Source organism: Phocoena phocoena, chromosome 5 (assembly GCF_963924675.1).
Source record: "Phocoena phocoena chromosome 5, mPhoPho1.1, whole genome shotgun sequence".
Lineage (NCBI taxonomy): Eukaryota > Metazoa > Chordata > Mammalia > Artiodactyla > Phocoenidae > Phocoena > Phocoena phocoena.
Window position 1 is genome coordinate 135974994 of NC_089223.1, and position 14890 is coordinate 135989883.

At 45.9% G+C, this 14890-nt stretch overlaps 1 protein-coding gene across 1 annotated transcript in view; it reads right to left on the bottom strand.

The window, feature by feature from the left end:
* AFAP1 (actin filament associated protein 1) overlaps positions 1–14890 on the bottom strand; it is an 89322-nt gene that overhangs the window by 40006 nt on the left and 34426 nt on the right. Inside the window, exons 6-7 of the mRNA XM_065877405.1 lie at positions 7113–7208; positions 3860–3941 (exon numbers count right to left, since the gene is read on the bottom strand). Of these exons, the coding sequence (XP_065733477.1) occupies positions 3860–3941; positions 7113–7208 (178 nt within the window). The remainder of the gene's footprint in view (positions 1–3859; positions 3942–7112; positions 7209–14890) is intronic.

The following is a 14890-nucleotide window of genomic DNA, read 5'->3' on the forward strand; positions in this document are numbered from 1 at the left end:
AAGTCAAGAATTCCTTCCCCACCCCTCTCCCTGTGGACACAGAACATGCACGAACATCACACAGGATAACTTCAGAGGAAGAGGATTCAAGGATGTGAGATTGTAAACTATGGGCCTCATTCCTAAACCTACCCTCTAAAAGCGTACGCCCTCCCCCCTCCTTTCTACCACATCAGCTGCTCTCAGTGGGGGGCGGGGAAGCCGTCCCCTTCTCTAGCTCCACTCTGCCAGCCACCCCGCGCCCAGGGAACGAGGCCAGCACGCATCCACCCTCACCCGGGTCTGCCTCATCTGGGCTCTGCAGGTCTTCTTCCCCCCCACCCCACCCCACGGACACAGTGAGGTCCCGTGAGGCCAGTCACTGTGCTTGAACACTTATTTCCTCTCTAGAAAGAAACGACAGTTAACAATGTCTGAGGCAGGAGGTGCTACATTATAGTTTTAAAAAGAAGCCGCACTAAACTTCAGGGTAATCAGCACTACGGACTGAATGTTTGCATCTCCCCAGAATTCACATGCTGAAGCCCTAACCCCATAGTGTGGCTGTATTTGGAGATGGGGTCCCTAAGGAAGCACTGAAGGTTAAATGAGGTCTTAAGGGTGGGGCCCTGATCCGACAGGATTGGTGTACTCGTGGGGAAAGGCCACATGAGGACACAGTGAGGGGTGGCCGTCTGCAAGCCAGGAAGGGAGCCCTCACCAGCACCCGACACTGACGGCACCTTGATCTCGGGCTTCTGGCCTCCAGAACTGTGAGAAATAAACTTCTGTTGTTTAAGCCACCCAGTCTGGGGTATCTTGTTATGGAAGCCTGAGCTGACTAATACAAGCACTTCTATGTTATTTTAAACAAATCAGGTCATATTAGAAACACAGGACTGTCACTCCCACCCGCTCCTGACACTCTCCCACCACACGCAACCCCTTGTAAAATAAAGCACCAAGAAACCACTTTAATCTCTTGGTCTGAAGGCACATCTCCTCCCCAGCTGCCATCAGACATGGAGTCCGAGGTTGGAATACCTGTATCATTGACTTCAGTTCAACCAAACCCATAGTGAAAGCAGCAGTGGATGACCTTTCTTAGCTGTTTCTAAAGAGCCTGAAGTTGATCTTTGACCAGAACCCCACTCAAGCTAATAAGCTTTAAGAAAAGAAGATTCTCTCAACGAGGACACTCAGTGCCCAGAAGGGACCTTCTGCAAAGCTCAGCAGCATGAATCAGTCCTTCCCTGCATCTCAAAGTGACAAGTGAGAAAGCCAGGTTGTTAGATTTACTTCCAATTTTACTAGGATTTGCTCCTGTTGGGAAAGTACTTGCTGGACTCTGGCTACAAAGAAAGGACATGATGAAGACTTTTAATTCCTTGAGTGTCCACTGCTTTTTTGCAAAAGCGAAAAGTGAGGCTGTCCTTGGAAGAAAAAGCCAAAGGATGTAGGAACGTGAGAAAGAAATCACAAGAATATATTGATGCCATTCAATAAACAAAAGTCAAAACTTAGCACATATAATAGAATTATGAAGGAAAACCTAAAAACTCAGAACTCTCAACTCACTGAAGTGTACAACAGAAAGGCTGCAGAGTTTAAATGGCATCACTGTCAACGTGGCGCGCTGGGGTGGGGGCGGTGTTGACAGGCACTGAAGCAAAGCTAATTCGCAGCATTTAAAGCCGTAAATGTCATAAACCCAGATGGTTCCCTCTTATCCTACATAAATGGGAGTCTAGGTGTTTTGGTATTCAGGCAGGTGGGAGGAATACCATCAAACTACTGATATGCTATGTCTACCAACAGACCCGTTAACCTGCGATTAAATGGTACACGTGCTCAATGCTAGTTGGGGACAGCTGTCACTTCCATACAGATCAGCCCTAGGGACTCAATGTTCTTTGCTCACGTCAGCTGCAGTACCCGTAGCAGCTCTACTAAATTCACCCCAAATCACACCATACTGGCTCATTACGTGCCAGGGCCTGACACCTTGATAGAAGAAACCAGAGTTTTAGAGTCATTGCCTGTGGCTTTGGTCACAGAATCTGGATCGTGTCCATGTACAGTTGACAGTCTAACATTTAGGAGAAACTGCAGGAGTTGGGGATTTCTTCCATGCAGCCAGCAGAGAAATCTGTCTGAGTCACGACATGGCTGGGATCAAGGGAACATTACTAGAACTTCTCAAGTGCAAACTAATCAAGACAGCACAGCAAGGATAAAAGCTACGGTAGACGGTCGGAATGTATTTAAGCTGTTAGCTTCCTTCAGTGACTATTCACTGGGGGTCTACTATAGGCAAAGCACCATTGCCAGGCAAAAAGTGTCTGAACCAAGGTCACCTTTACAAAGCACAGAAGGCTGCTCTTGTTAAAAGGAAACAGAAGAATATCAGACATGTTCACTTACCTGTATATCTAGACATATATATATCATTCTGTAGGACCTAATTTCATGCAGGGACACTGGGAGAGGAAATCACAAACAAGAAAAGAGACCAGCCAAAGCAATGCCCGCTGAGCCTCAGCGTCTGAGCAGGAACCCTCAGATTGTATGTTGTTCTGTTTCAGGGCAAAACTTAAAGATAGCTTTCCTGGCTTTGATTACACATAATGTGCCCTGTGAAGACACAGATGATACCTTCCACTGAATAACTTCCGATGGAGAGAACTAAAATTACGCTCAAGATACAACCGAGTTAGAGAATCGCATGGGCCAAGGCAGAGATCACAACCCTCTGGCGTGAACCTTGAAATATCACAATAGCCCAGATGATTTAGGCTCCAAGGTTCTTCGTGGCCGGGATTGCTATTCGGTTTAAGGCCAGGAGACCTCTGTGTGTCTCTGAGGTAGAAGACACCTGCCGGGGGGGAGGGGAGAATGGGGAGCTAGTGTTTCGTGGGGACAGAGCTGCAGTTTACAAGATGAGAAAGTTCTAGAGGCCCATGGTGGGGACGGCTGCACAACACTGAAGACACTTAATGTTGCTGAACTGGGCTTAAAAATGGTTAAGACAGTAAATTTCATGTTATCTGCATTTTACCACAATTAAAAAAGAGGTTTTTTAAAATGAAGGTGAAATAAAGATATTTTCAGACAATTTTTTTTTTTTTTTTTTTTTGCGGTACGCGGGCCTCTCACCGTTGTGGCCTCTCCCGTTGCGGAGCACGGGCTCCGGACGCGCAGGCTCAGCGGCCATGGCTCACGGGCCCAGCCGCTCCACGGCATGTGGGATCTTCCCGGCCCGGGGCACGAACCCGTGTCCCCTGCATCTGCAGGCGGACTCCCAACCACTGTGCAACCAGGGAAGCCCCAGACAATCTTTTTTAAAAAGATCAGAAATCTGTGAGTCTGGCCTCCTCATTTTAAGGATGGGGAAACTGAGGCTCACCAAAGAGGAAAAACTTGTTCACAATCTCGCTCTCCAGCAAAGGCAGCGTTGGGATGGGCACGGGGGTTCCCGGTCTCATCATCCAAAGCTCTTTTCCCTGAAAATCACGTCTCCCAGCAAGATGCTGGCGGCCCCCCAGTGCAAATTTGTCTCAGTGATAAATCAGGTGAGGAAGTAACCTGCTGTAAGTCATAAATTAAAATACATGCAGGTCCCATATCAAAACAGTAGGGAGAAAACCTAGGCCAACGTTTGGTAGGACTGAAAGAAAGACATGGAGGAGTAGTATCAACCAAACGGGTTTCTCTGGATTTCTGCAAGTGTAACACGGAATGATAACATCTGCATAACTGAACTACCGAGGACGTTTTCCATACAGAGTTTACAGACCTGGCTGCAGTGCTTTTGTTTGGGGTTTTTTTGTTGTTGTTGTTTTGTTTTGTTTTATATATTTTTGGCACAAACAGAACTCACCTTGTTCTTTTCCATTACACACAGCAATTCCATTTTCTGTAACACCCTCCCCATCTGAGCTTGGTCTCTCTGAAGACAGTTTCTGTGAGGATCAAAAGATTAAGTTATTCTTACAATGGCCACACTGACCAAGTGTTGCATCATGATCAATCAAACATCATCTCAAAAGTGAAAGAAAATGTGGGCCACATTCCTAATAATCTGGAGACAGGGCCCAACTATAACACGGACTACCTGGTTGGTTTGCTACAACAGCTTTAAAAACATCGAAAGAGCAAAGAAAAAAGCCTCTGAGGTTATACTAACACACGCTATGGTACCAAGCTTGTTTCAATCAAATCACTTTTTCTTGCAAATAATTTTGAAAAAAATACCGCGTTGGTCAAAAAATTTGTTCGGGTTTTTCCGTAACATCTTACGGAAAAACCCGAACTAACTTTTCTGGCCAACCAAATATTAGGAGTACATAAAAGATTCCCCCTCACCAAGCCACGTTATCCTTCCAGAAATAAATCCTACACCATTCATTTAATTTCCTCCCAGCATTCACCAATAACTGGGCGAGTGTCAAGTATCTGCTCACAACAATACAGTCAGAATATACACAGAGAGATGAGTTACTATCAAAGCCATCAAAGGGCACAGGGATACCCGTAATTATTTTAATCCTAATATACGGGTTTGAGGAGCCTAGTTAGGATTCCAGGTTAGTTTCAGGAGAAGAAACATAGTTCTGAGCAGAACCTCTTCCATTCCAACCAGAGACCCTGTGGAGTCACAGTGAAGGAAGTGGCTCCAGAACACCCCTCCTCAGAACCTCAAATTACACCCCAGGGTCATAGAGACTGGCCAGCGGGGAGACAATCAAAGTATCCGGATGATACCAGAACACAGGGACACACGCGCTCACCTCGTGATAAGAGGTCCAGGCAGTGCTGGGCCAAGATGGCAGGCAGGTGCCAGTAACCCCCAGTGGTACCGGCAAGAGACAAAGTAAAAGAATTATGGCTTTAGCGGGATCCTAGTGTGTGCCACATTCCAGTGACAGAAGGACTAAAAGCCCAGCTCTCAGGCCAGGAAGCGCCCCTGGGATCTGGGTCAACAGGTCCGGCCAGGCACTAACAGTGCCACGTTAGAAACCAAGACAGTAAAAGAGAACTGCCAACTCCCGCGTGAGTGGGTGAAAGGAGCCCCGACGTGTTGCTGATGAGAAAGAGAACAGGATCAAACTTTTCGAAAGAAACTTGCTTAGTCCCATGAATCAAAATCTTTAAAAATTCTATCCTTTGGTCTAGTAAGCCAGCTTCTAGGACTCTCTTCTCAGGTCATAGTCAGAGAAGCAGCAAAGATTTACACAAAAGTGTCAGGTTATTTTACACGACTCAAAAAAGAAAAAAGAGAGCCTAGTGGGGGGGTATATAAATAACAGAGTTATATGAGTTTGATATTATTCAGGTGATGAAAATGCAAACATGCTCGTTGCATGTTATGTGTTTTCAAAAACCTGGAAAACTAATAGTATAAAGGTTAACTGAAAAGAAAAAAAGGAAAAAGCAGCATAAGAAATTTTATGCATCAGATTATCCAAACTGTAAAAGAAACACATGAATAGAAGAAAACTGGTTTAAAAACATGCAGAGCTTTGAGAGGAGCTCTAGACTCCTAAGTGACTTTATCCATCCTATTTCTGGTTCTTTACTTTCTAAATTTTCTGCAGTGAACAGGCATTAGTTTTGTAATCAGGAAAAAAGAGAAATAGGCCTACTATGTCACAATATCAGGGTGAGGGTTGTGAGGTTAACTTTATACGTCAACTTGGAGGGTGTTTGTGGATGAAACTAACATTTGAACTGGTGAACTTTGGGGCTTCCCTGGTGGTGCAGTGGTTAAGAATCCACCTACCAATGCAGGGGGCATGGGTTCGAGCCCTGGTCCAGGAAGATCTCACATGCCGTGGAGCAACTAAGCCCGTGCACCCCAACTACTGAGTCTGCGCTCTAGAGCCCGCGAGCCACAACTACTGAGCCCACGTGCCACAACTACTGAAGCCCACGTGCCTAGAGCCCGTGCTCCGCAACAAGAGAAGCCACTGCAATGAGAAGCCCGCACACCGCAACAAAGAGTAGCCCTGGCTCGCGCAACTAGAGAAAGCCTGCACGCCTCAACAAAGACCCAACACAACCAAAACTAAATAAATAGATAAATAAATAAAATAAATTTTAAAAAATAAAAAAATAAATTGGTGAACTTTGAATAAGCAGATTGCCCTCCACAGTATAGGTGGGTCTCACCCAAGCAGCTGAAGGTCTGAATTAAAAAAATAAAAAACGGGCCTCCCGAGCAAGGGGTGGTGGGGGGCAGTCCTCCAAAAGACTTCACCTGCGCCATCAGCTCTCCTAGGTCTCCAGCCTAAGGCCCCATGATGCAGATTTTGGACTCACCTGTCTCCATAACCTTGTGAGCCAATTCCTCATAATAAATCTCTCAGTATGCATATAATTGTATATGTGGAATTTTATCTTTCTTGAAATTTCATGTATATTTTATAATATATATAAAATTTGTGTACACACACATACATACATACCCCACTGGTTCTGTTTCTCTGGAGAACCCTGCCTAAAACAAGAATAGACAAAGAAGGATCTGTTCACCAGTAGGGCAGGGGCCAAACAGGGAGCGCAGAAAGTTCCTGAGACAGAGGCTACCGACAGAACACGGTGGGGCACAAAGCCAGGGATCTCCATGGAAGCGAGATCTCTGCACATACAGGCAACAGAGCTCCATCAGAGGCAGACAGCAGGAGTGGCGGGTTCACGTGCTCTGGCAGGAGGGCTAGCCCTACCCACCTGCTGCGTGCTCACGGCGCCCAAGTACAGAGCAGAGAAGGACAGGAAGTGTTACCCGTCTGCTGGGAATAAACCTCTGGGAAGGTGCACTGACGAAGCACCTGCTGTATTCCAGAAGAACACAGAGCTGCCTGTGTAACAGCAGGTGACCTTGATCACCTTAGATCCTGTGCCACGTTTACAGCCATTCCTGCATCTACAGCTGGGAAGAATAAAACTAACCATGCAGTCCGTAAAACAGCCAGCGTGAGCTTCGTACAGAGCAGGCAGAGAGGAAGCAGGGCTGCATTACCTTTTTCCTTTTTTCAACCAGAAGTGCTAAAGTATCAGAGGTGTTATGTAAACTCCGAGGAAGGCCCAAGCTAACTGCAAGGTTAATTCCTAGAAAGAAACACGCCCCTTACCTTCTCCAGTTCTGCCTTGTGCACCGGGGAGCTGGAGGGGGGAGGACATTCCGAGTCTGCCGGCCCGCTGCAGCCGCTGTAGATCTCTCTGACCACCTGTGGTGAGTGCACAAGGGCAGAGATGGTTACACAAGGGTCCAAGCAGAGGCAGGAGGTGCGGTAGGAAAGTTCCGAGGGGTCAGAGGCATCTGGATTTAAGCTCCAGGATGCCAGGCACTCGTTTGTTCATTCTTTCACTCATCATTCACCAAATGTCTATCCCGTCCTGGTACTGACAGAGGTTCTGGGATACGGAAGGGAACGGTGTACGTGAGAGTCCTGCCCTCATGGGGCTTCCGCTCCAGTAAAAGTTAGGTACCACGATAAACAACGAATATCACCAGAAACTGGAGGTGAGACAGCAGTCAGCGCTACAAAGAATAGAAGAGAGTCTTTAACAAAAAGGGGTGGCTGACTTAGATCAAGAGAGGCCTTCCTGGGATGACATGTAAGCTGAAAGCTGAGCTCAATGACCAGAAGGATGCAGCCACGTGAAGAACCGGCGGAAAGGGCTGTAGGCAGAGGGGACAAGGTGCAAGGCCCTGTGGTGGATGTGAAGAGTTTACGGAAGACCCAGAGTACCAGGGGCCAGGAGATGGGCTGGGAGAGGCCAGCGGGAGCCAGGGGATCACTGTCAACAGGCTGGTGCTCATGGCCATGGATGGAATGAGCCAACGGGCGGAGGGTGAGACAAAGCAGGACGGAGACCCAGGAGGAGACCTCGAGCCAGTCAGTACATGGGGTGGGGCCAAAGGAGAGAAGCAGCTGGAAGAGTCTGAGCTGCGATGGACAGGGAAGCCAGAAGCAAACCAGAAGAGCTCACCTCCAAGAAGAGGGAGCAGGAGGGAGGGAGGCGGTGGGCATGGCCGGAGGGGACACCTAGGGAGGAGCTGAGCAGAGGAAGGACTCTGCAGAGACGGGGCGGGCTGGGCTCTAGAGAAGCAGGGGAGGCCGCAGGAAGGCCGGCGCGGGCGGGCGGCAGTAGGAGTCTGAGAAGGCGCCTGACTGCTCTGTGAGGTAGGCACAGCAGTACTGGCTGAGAGGCGTCACCTCTCTCACCTCGGCATCCTCACTAGCAAAGGAAGGCGCATCAACATGACCTGCCTTGTATTTATGGCTGAGTGAAGAGAGAGCGTGACCCTGCCTGCAAGATGCCTCAGCCAGCACCTGCACGTGTACACTGTCACCAGCACCATCGCTGCCAGCACCTGTACGGTTTACGCTGAGAGCTCAGAAAGGGATCCTGGCCCAGACCCGCAGGTGTCAGGACCATCTTGCGGCACTACTGGCAAGCACGGCCACCTCTGCGGCCGCCCACTGTCCCTCCCGTCCTTCCTGAGCTCCTGCAAGGAGCTGGGCATGGTTCTGATCACTGGGGACGTGCGACAAACAAGACAGACAAGCTCCCGGGCTGATGCAGCTTACACTCTGGTGAAGGAAGAGCTAGCAGGCAAAGCCTTCAAAACGTCTTCTATTCTTTCTGGAACGAAGCTGCAATTTGGGTTCGACCCAAGTGCCTTCTGAGAAAAAAATAAAAAAGCAGTGCCAAAGCCCCAGCTATCTGTGTAGTAACTTTGCAATACGATCTCAGCAGACACATCCAGATTCCCTTGGCTTGCTCTGGGATTGGGATGGGAGCCAGGAACGGACGGGAGGCCGGCACAGCATTTCCAGCCATCCTGCTGCCCAGCTGCTTTACGAAAAAGCAATGGAGTGAGGTCCACGCTGCAGAATAAAACAGGAGAAAAAGGAAAAGAAGAAACCCAGAGAGCTTGCTGCAATGTTTTTCTCCTTGTTGAGTCTGAGGTGTGAAAACGTAAGCAAAGGTGACACCAACCAGGTGACCTGCACCTCCTGAATGTCTCCGAGCAGAAAAGGTTCCCTCAGTTTTGCGTTTCTTGCTAATTTCACTGCTGCTTTTTCTGCAGCAGGTCTTTATTCCCTCACCTCCCCTGTGTTTATCAAGCCTTCAGCTGACAAGGCACACTTTTATCTGACCTAAGGATGAGACGTTTTCTTCCCTCTTGGGAAAGGGTATACTGCAATGGAAAACTCCTGGGCTTCTGCATCTGACGGGAGCTGGGGCTGAAGCCTCAGTGCCACCACCAGCTCCAGAGGCACGGCTGAGCCACCCAGGCTGTGAGCCTCCATCTCTGCCCACAACGTGTGAAAGTGACGCCCACTGGGACAGCTCAACGAGGATGCCAACGTGTGCTCTCTTCCCGCGAAAATGCATTCAATTGTACACACGCTGTTAAGGGTCTCGAGGTCCTTGTTTCAGACTAGAAGGCTAAACCCCACAAAACACTACCTGCAGAAACCTATCTCTGGCAAAAGCTTTTATGCAAAACACAGTTGTCTGTTTTCTTTCCTTTTTTTTTTTCTTTTTTTCAAAGGGGGAAGGCTCTATGAAGCTCCAGTCAGATCTCAGGTATCTCCTGGAGAAGGTGTGCTCCCTTCTCGGCTGGACAGGACTCATCCTTCATGAGCAGCCTGGGTCCCCCGTGACCAGGAAGCCTGCTCGGACCCTCCCGCATGGAACACAATGCAGCTGCCCCTCCACGGGCCACGCATTGCACTCAGGCCCTGGTCACGGGCATCCTGGACCCGCAGGTCTGCTTTTTCTATCAAGCCGGGCTCATTTTGAGAGAAGGGGCTCCGTCTCACTTAGGCTGGCATTCCCAATGTCTAGCACATAACAGCGACTAAAAAAAAGTTTGATGAAAGAAAAAGAGGAGGGAATGAAGAGATAAATTCGACCTGAAATTCCCTATGAGAAAAAAAAAAAAAAAGCTGTGAATGAAAAACAGAAGGAAAGAGACTAGGCCGTCACATGAGAAAAGTAAAGCCTTGTAACAAAGTTTCCCTAGTCCTCTGCATAGATTCCTAAAATCCTCAGGGATGGGGAGGTTTTAAAAAATAAAAGAGAGAGAGGGCTTCCCTGGTGGTGCAGTGGTTAAGAATCCGCCTGCCGATGCAGGGGATACGGATTCGAGCCCTGTCCGGGAAGATCCCACATGCCGTGGAGCAACTAAGCCCGTGCGCCGTAACTACTGACGGAGCCTGCGCTCTAGCGCTCGAGAGCCACAGCTAATGAGCCCACACACCTGGAGCCCGTGCTCCGCAACGAGAAGCCACCGCAATGAGGAGCCCACACGCAGCAACGAGGAGTAGCCCCCGCTCGCCACAACTGGAGAAAGCCAGCGCACAGCAACGAAGACCCAATGCAGCCAAAAATTTAATGAATGAATTAATTTAAAAAAGAAAGAGAGAGAGAGAAAGAAAAAGAGCATCAGCTAAAAGCCATGCCTGCAGCACAGCACACCCCAGCCTCACCAACTTCCTCCCACTCCTGGCGCTGGGCTGTCCCCTCCACTCTCCCCCGGCCCATACCAGGTCCTGTTTTTCCCGCAAACAAACGTTTGGGGAACCGAGGAATCTCTGAAGCTCCGAAGCCAGGGGAGCTCACCGAGCCTTCAAAGCCAGCTCACGAAATGCAGTCAACCCTCTGAGAAGCCTTTCCCGATGAAGTCAACCCAAATACCCGCATGCTTACAATGCTGTACATAGATAAACTATACCCCTTCCTCCCTATTAGTTTCTCCCTTCTAGAACTTGAATTCCTCGTGGAGAGAACAGAATGAGGTGGATTCGGTAGACCAGAGGAGACCCAGCACGCCTGGGGCCAGGTGGGGTTATTCGTGGTATCCCAGCAACATGAGACTGTTTAATAACAGTAGTTACATCCCAGGTACAGAGAAAGGCACTGCTGAAAAGATCAATGAGAGAAACCAGTCTTTCTTTCCATGGGTTTTATCAAACGGTTGGATTATTTCAGGTTATCTTCACGGAACTGTCTTTCTTCTCTGATTGCTGTTTATTGCCATATTGCCCCTGCAGAGTTCATTCGGAAGTAGTAAATAAAAGGTTTATCACCCGATTTCTCAAATAGCTGCAAATGAGGTTTTTACACTAATATACTTCTTTTGAAAGAGCCATGTTCTGTGAGAAGTTTAATACGTATTAAAGAGAACTGGATCCAAATTCAGAATCACAAATCCCTCAAAATACAAATTGTTATATGTTCTGTGGTATTTTTGTTTGCTTTTAACTTGAGCCTGCATCTCCAGAAACACAATCTCTGCACATTTTTTAAGGAAATCTGACCGCTCCATTTCTGGGAATATTGACTCTTGTCTTCCGAGTGACCCCAACAAGATGGTTCATGTTTGCAGCATGTGCACACACACACCGAGGGGGAACTCTGGCAAGAGCTGCTGGTAATGGAAGCTGCAGACCAAAAGGACAGAAACAAATTTGGTAACGATCCTTGAAGAAGCGTCTGTCAAGTCCTGTACTGGCCCAACAAAGGCCCCAGGCTTCTCACACCTGACAGAGGGAGCGCGTGTGACTTACCAAAAAGGTCTTTAATTGTTACACTGAAGCCACGTTTCGAAATACTGAACACCTGGATAATAGGTTTAGGACAGTACGGGAGAAGAGGAGTTTAAATGAATAAAAGACTTGGCATCTGTTTTACAAGGCAATTCATGACAGAGAGTTGTTAGAATTTTCACAGAAGGAATCCTAAGACGTGATACTAATAAATCACCAATTTCAAGTGTTTGTTACAGTTCTAAGAGTGCGTTTATATAACTTTTTCATTCTAGCTTTTTGACCATTCTGATCAGTATTATTTCCACTTGATAGATAAAGGGGAAAGAGTTTGCTGACCAAAAATATTATAATGAGTTAAAGGCATTCTCAGAATCTACTCCAGATTTCCAGACTTTTCATTCAATCTTCTGTCACCCTAACACGCTATCATCAAGATAAAGAAGGGTTGTTTCTTTTACGATAGTTCTTTAAGAAGAAGAGTCTACTTCAATCATAAAGATGTGGCCTTGACAAGGTGAAATAAAAAAAACATGATGACAGCATTGACTTCTTACACATAAAATGATGATTTCAAAGTTTTTAATCATTTAGGGAAAAAAAGTTGGAAGCCACATACTAGCGGGTTTCAAGGCTCTCTCTAAAGCTGCAGCAGTCAAGACAATGTGGCATTGACATGAGAATATACAAACAGACGAATAAACAGAACAAGGAGCCCAGAAAGGACGCACACATAACACAATCAACTGATTTCCAATTGTGGCAATTAAGTCCATTTCAATGGTACTAAAACAACCGACTATGCATATGGAAGGAAATGAATCTTGACTCCCGTATGTCATCCTGTACATGGAAACCAATATGCATGAATCAGAGACCTAAATGTAAGACTGAGCCAGTAAAATTCTGGAAGAAAATACAGGTTCTATCTTGGTAACCTGGAATATGCTAAAATTGGGGGGTGGGCAGGATGCAAAAAGTACTGACTACAGAAGTAAAGACTGATACACTAGATTTCAGATTTAACAATTCCTGTTCATCAAAAGGTACCATTAAGGAAGATAATTAGAGATTAATCAGAGAGTAATTCTTTAAGTCAAGAAACACTGAGAGGAAGAGGGACATTTCAGGTTTTAACTACCAGTAAATATAACCATTTAAATTTTGTATGCAACAAATAACATAGCCTCAAAAATACTAAGCAAAAACTAACAGAAATAAAAAAGACATAGATAAATTCATAATCAAAGTGGTAGATATTCCCACATCTCTCTCTCTCTGAGTAACTGATAAAACAAATAAATAAATTAGTAAGGATATAGAAGATTTGAACATGACAATTAATGACGGTGATCTAACAACCATATATGGAAGAGTACACCAAGCAAATGCATAATACACATCCCTTACAAGTAGACACTGAACACTTACCAAAGCCGACTACATGCTGAGCAATACATCAAGTCTATAAATTTCTACTTTGTGAAACCATATAAAGTTCTGTGACTAGAGTGGAATTAAACTAGAAATGTAAAACAATCAGGTAATTTTTAAAAAAATCACTGAATACTTGGAAACTAAGCAATATATTCCCAAATAAACCATTAGTAAAAAAGGGAATCAAAACAGATATTAGGAAATATTTTAAATTGAATGATAGGGGACGTCCCTGGTGGTGCAGTGGTTAAGAACCTGCCTGCCAATGCAGGGGACACGGATTCGATTCCTGGTCTGGGAAGATCCCACTTGCCGCGGAGCAACTAAGCCTGTGTGCCACAGCTACTGCACCTACGCTCTAGAGCCCACGTGCCACAACTACTGAAGCCCATGCGCCTAGAGCCCGTGCTCTGCAATAAGAGAAGCCGCTACAATGAGAAGCCCACACACCGCAACAAAGAGTAGTCCCCACTCGCTGCAACTAGAGAAAGCCCACGCTCCATAACAAAGACCCACTGCAGCCAAAAAACAAAACAAAAAAACCATTAAACTGAATGATAAAAACACACACACAAAAAATCAAAATAGAGGATGCAGCTAAAACTGTACTTAGAGGGAAATGCATAGCTTTAAATCCATACACACACACACACACACACACACACACACACACACATATGGAAAGGGCTAACAATCAATTATCTAAGTACACAATTCAAGAAGTTGGGATAATTACAGAAAATTAAGCCAAAACAAAGTGAAAGAAGAGGAGAACTTAATAAAATAGAAAACAATAGTACTATAGAGAAAAATCAACAGAGGAAAAATTTGGTTTTTTTGAAAGAACTAATAAGACAGATAAACTTCTGGCAAGACTGATGAAGAAAAAGGGGCAGCACATGGTATCTTGACTTCTGGTTGCCACATAGAAAGGCACGCAGGCCACCACTCTCACCTTGACAACAAAAACAAGGTGGGTGAGCTCTAAAAAAATTCAGAGAGAATTTTTCAGAGAGAACAGAGAGAATACCCCAGCAAACCAAAGAGCTGGCCAGCATCAGGCCAAAAAGAAAACCAAGCTGGTCCAGAAAGCTAGCATGTGTCTGTAGCACACAGAGACCTCCAGACTTCCACCATAGCTCAGAACCTAAGCCACGCTGATGGAAAATTCCAGATCCAGCTCTGAAACCATGTGAAGGCAATAGCAAAGTGAATCAAAGTAAAGCTGCAGCCCAGTCCAGATCTGCCTCAACTAGTGAGATGGAGGCAGCCCATCTACGAGCAGCAGACGGGAGAAGGGGCACACCCTTTTCTGGAGGGAACAGTAATTACTTCAGTCTCTACTGTTCTTTTACACAAAGCAGATGGAATACAATGTAAACTCATGAGACAAATTCAATAGGAACAGTCCTAGAGATGATTCAGAATTACAAAACACTTTAAAATAACTATGATAGGAAGTCAAAACAGATCGTGAAAAAGGCATTAAGACATGTGCGAAGAGATACAGAATTTCAGAAGAGAGATGGAAACTATTTTTTTTAAAAAAAGCAAAAGAAAAATGCTAGAAATGAAAAATAGGATGTCACAAAAGAATAATTCATAAGATGGGCTTAAGGGCACACTGGACACAGAAGAGGATAGGACAGTAAACTTGAGGATGGGTAAATCTAAAGTATCCACCCAAAATGAAACACACAGAAGAGTGAAGAAAAACAGAACAGAGAATCCAAAATCCATGGGATATTCCAAATGACCTAACATGTACCAACAAATTTTAAAAGGAGAGGAGAGAAAAAATGAGCCAGAAAAATATTTGAAAAGATAATAGCCAAAAATGGTCCAAAACCAATGAAAGACATCAACCCACAGACCAAAAAAAAGCTCTGAGAAAGATAAAAACCTAT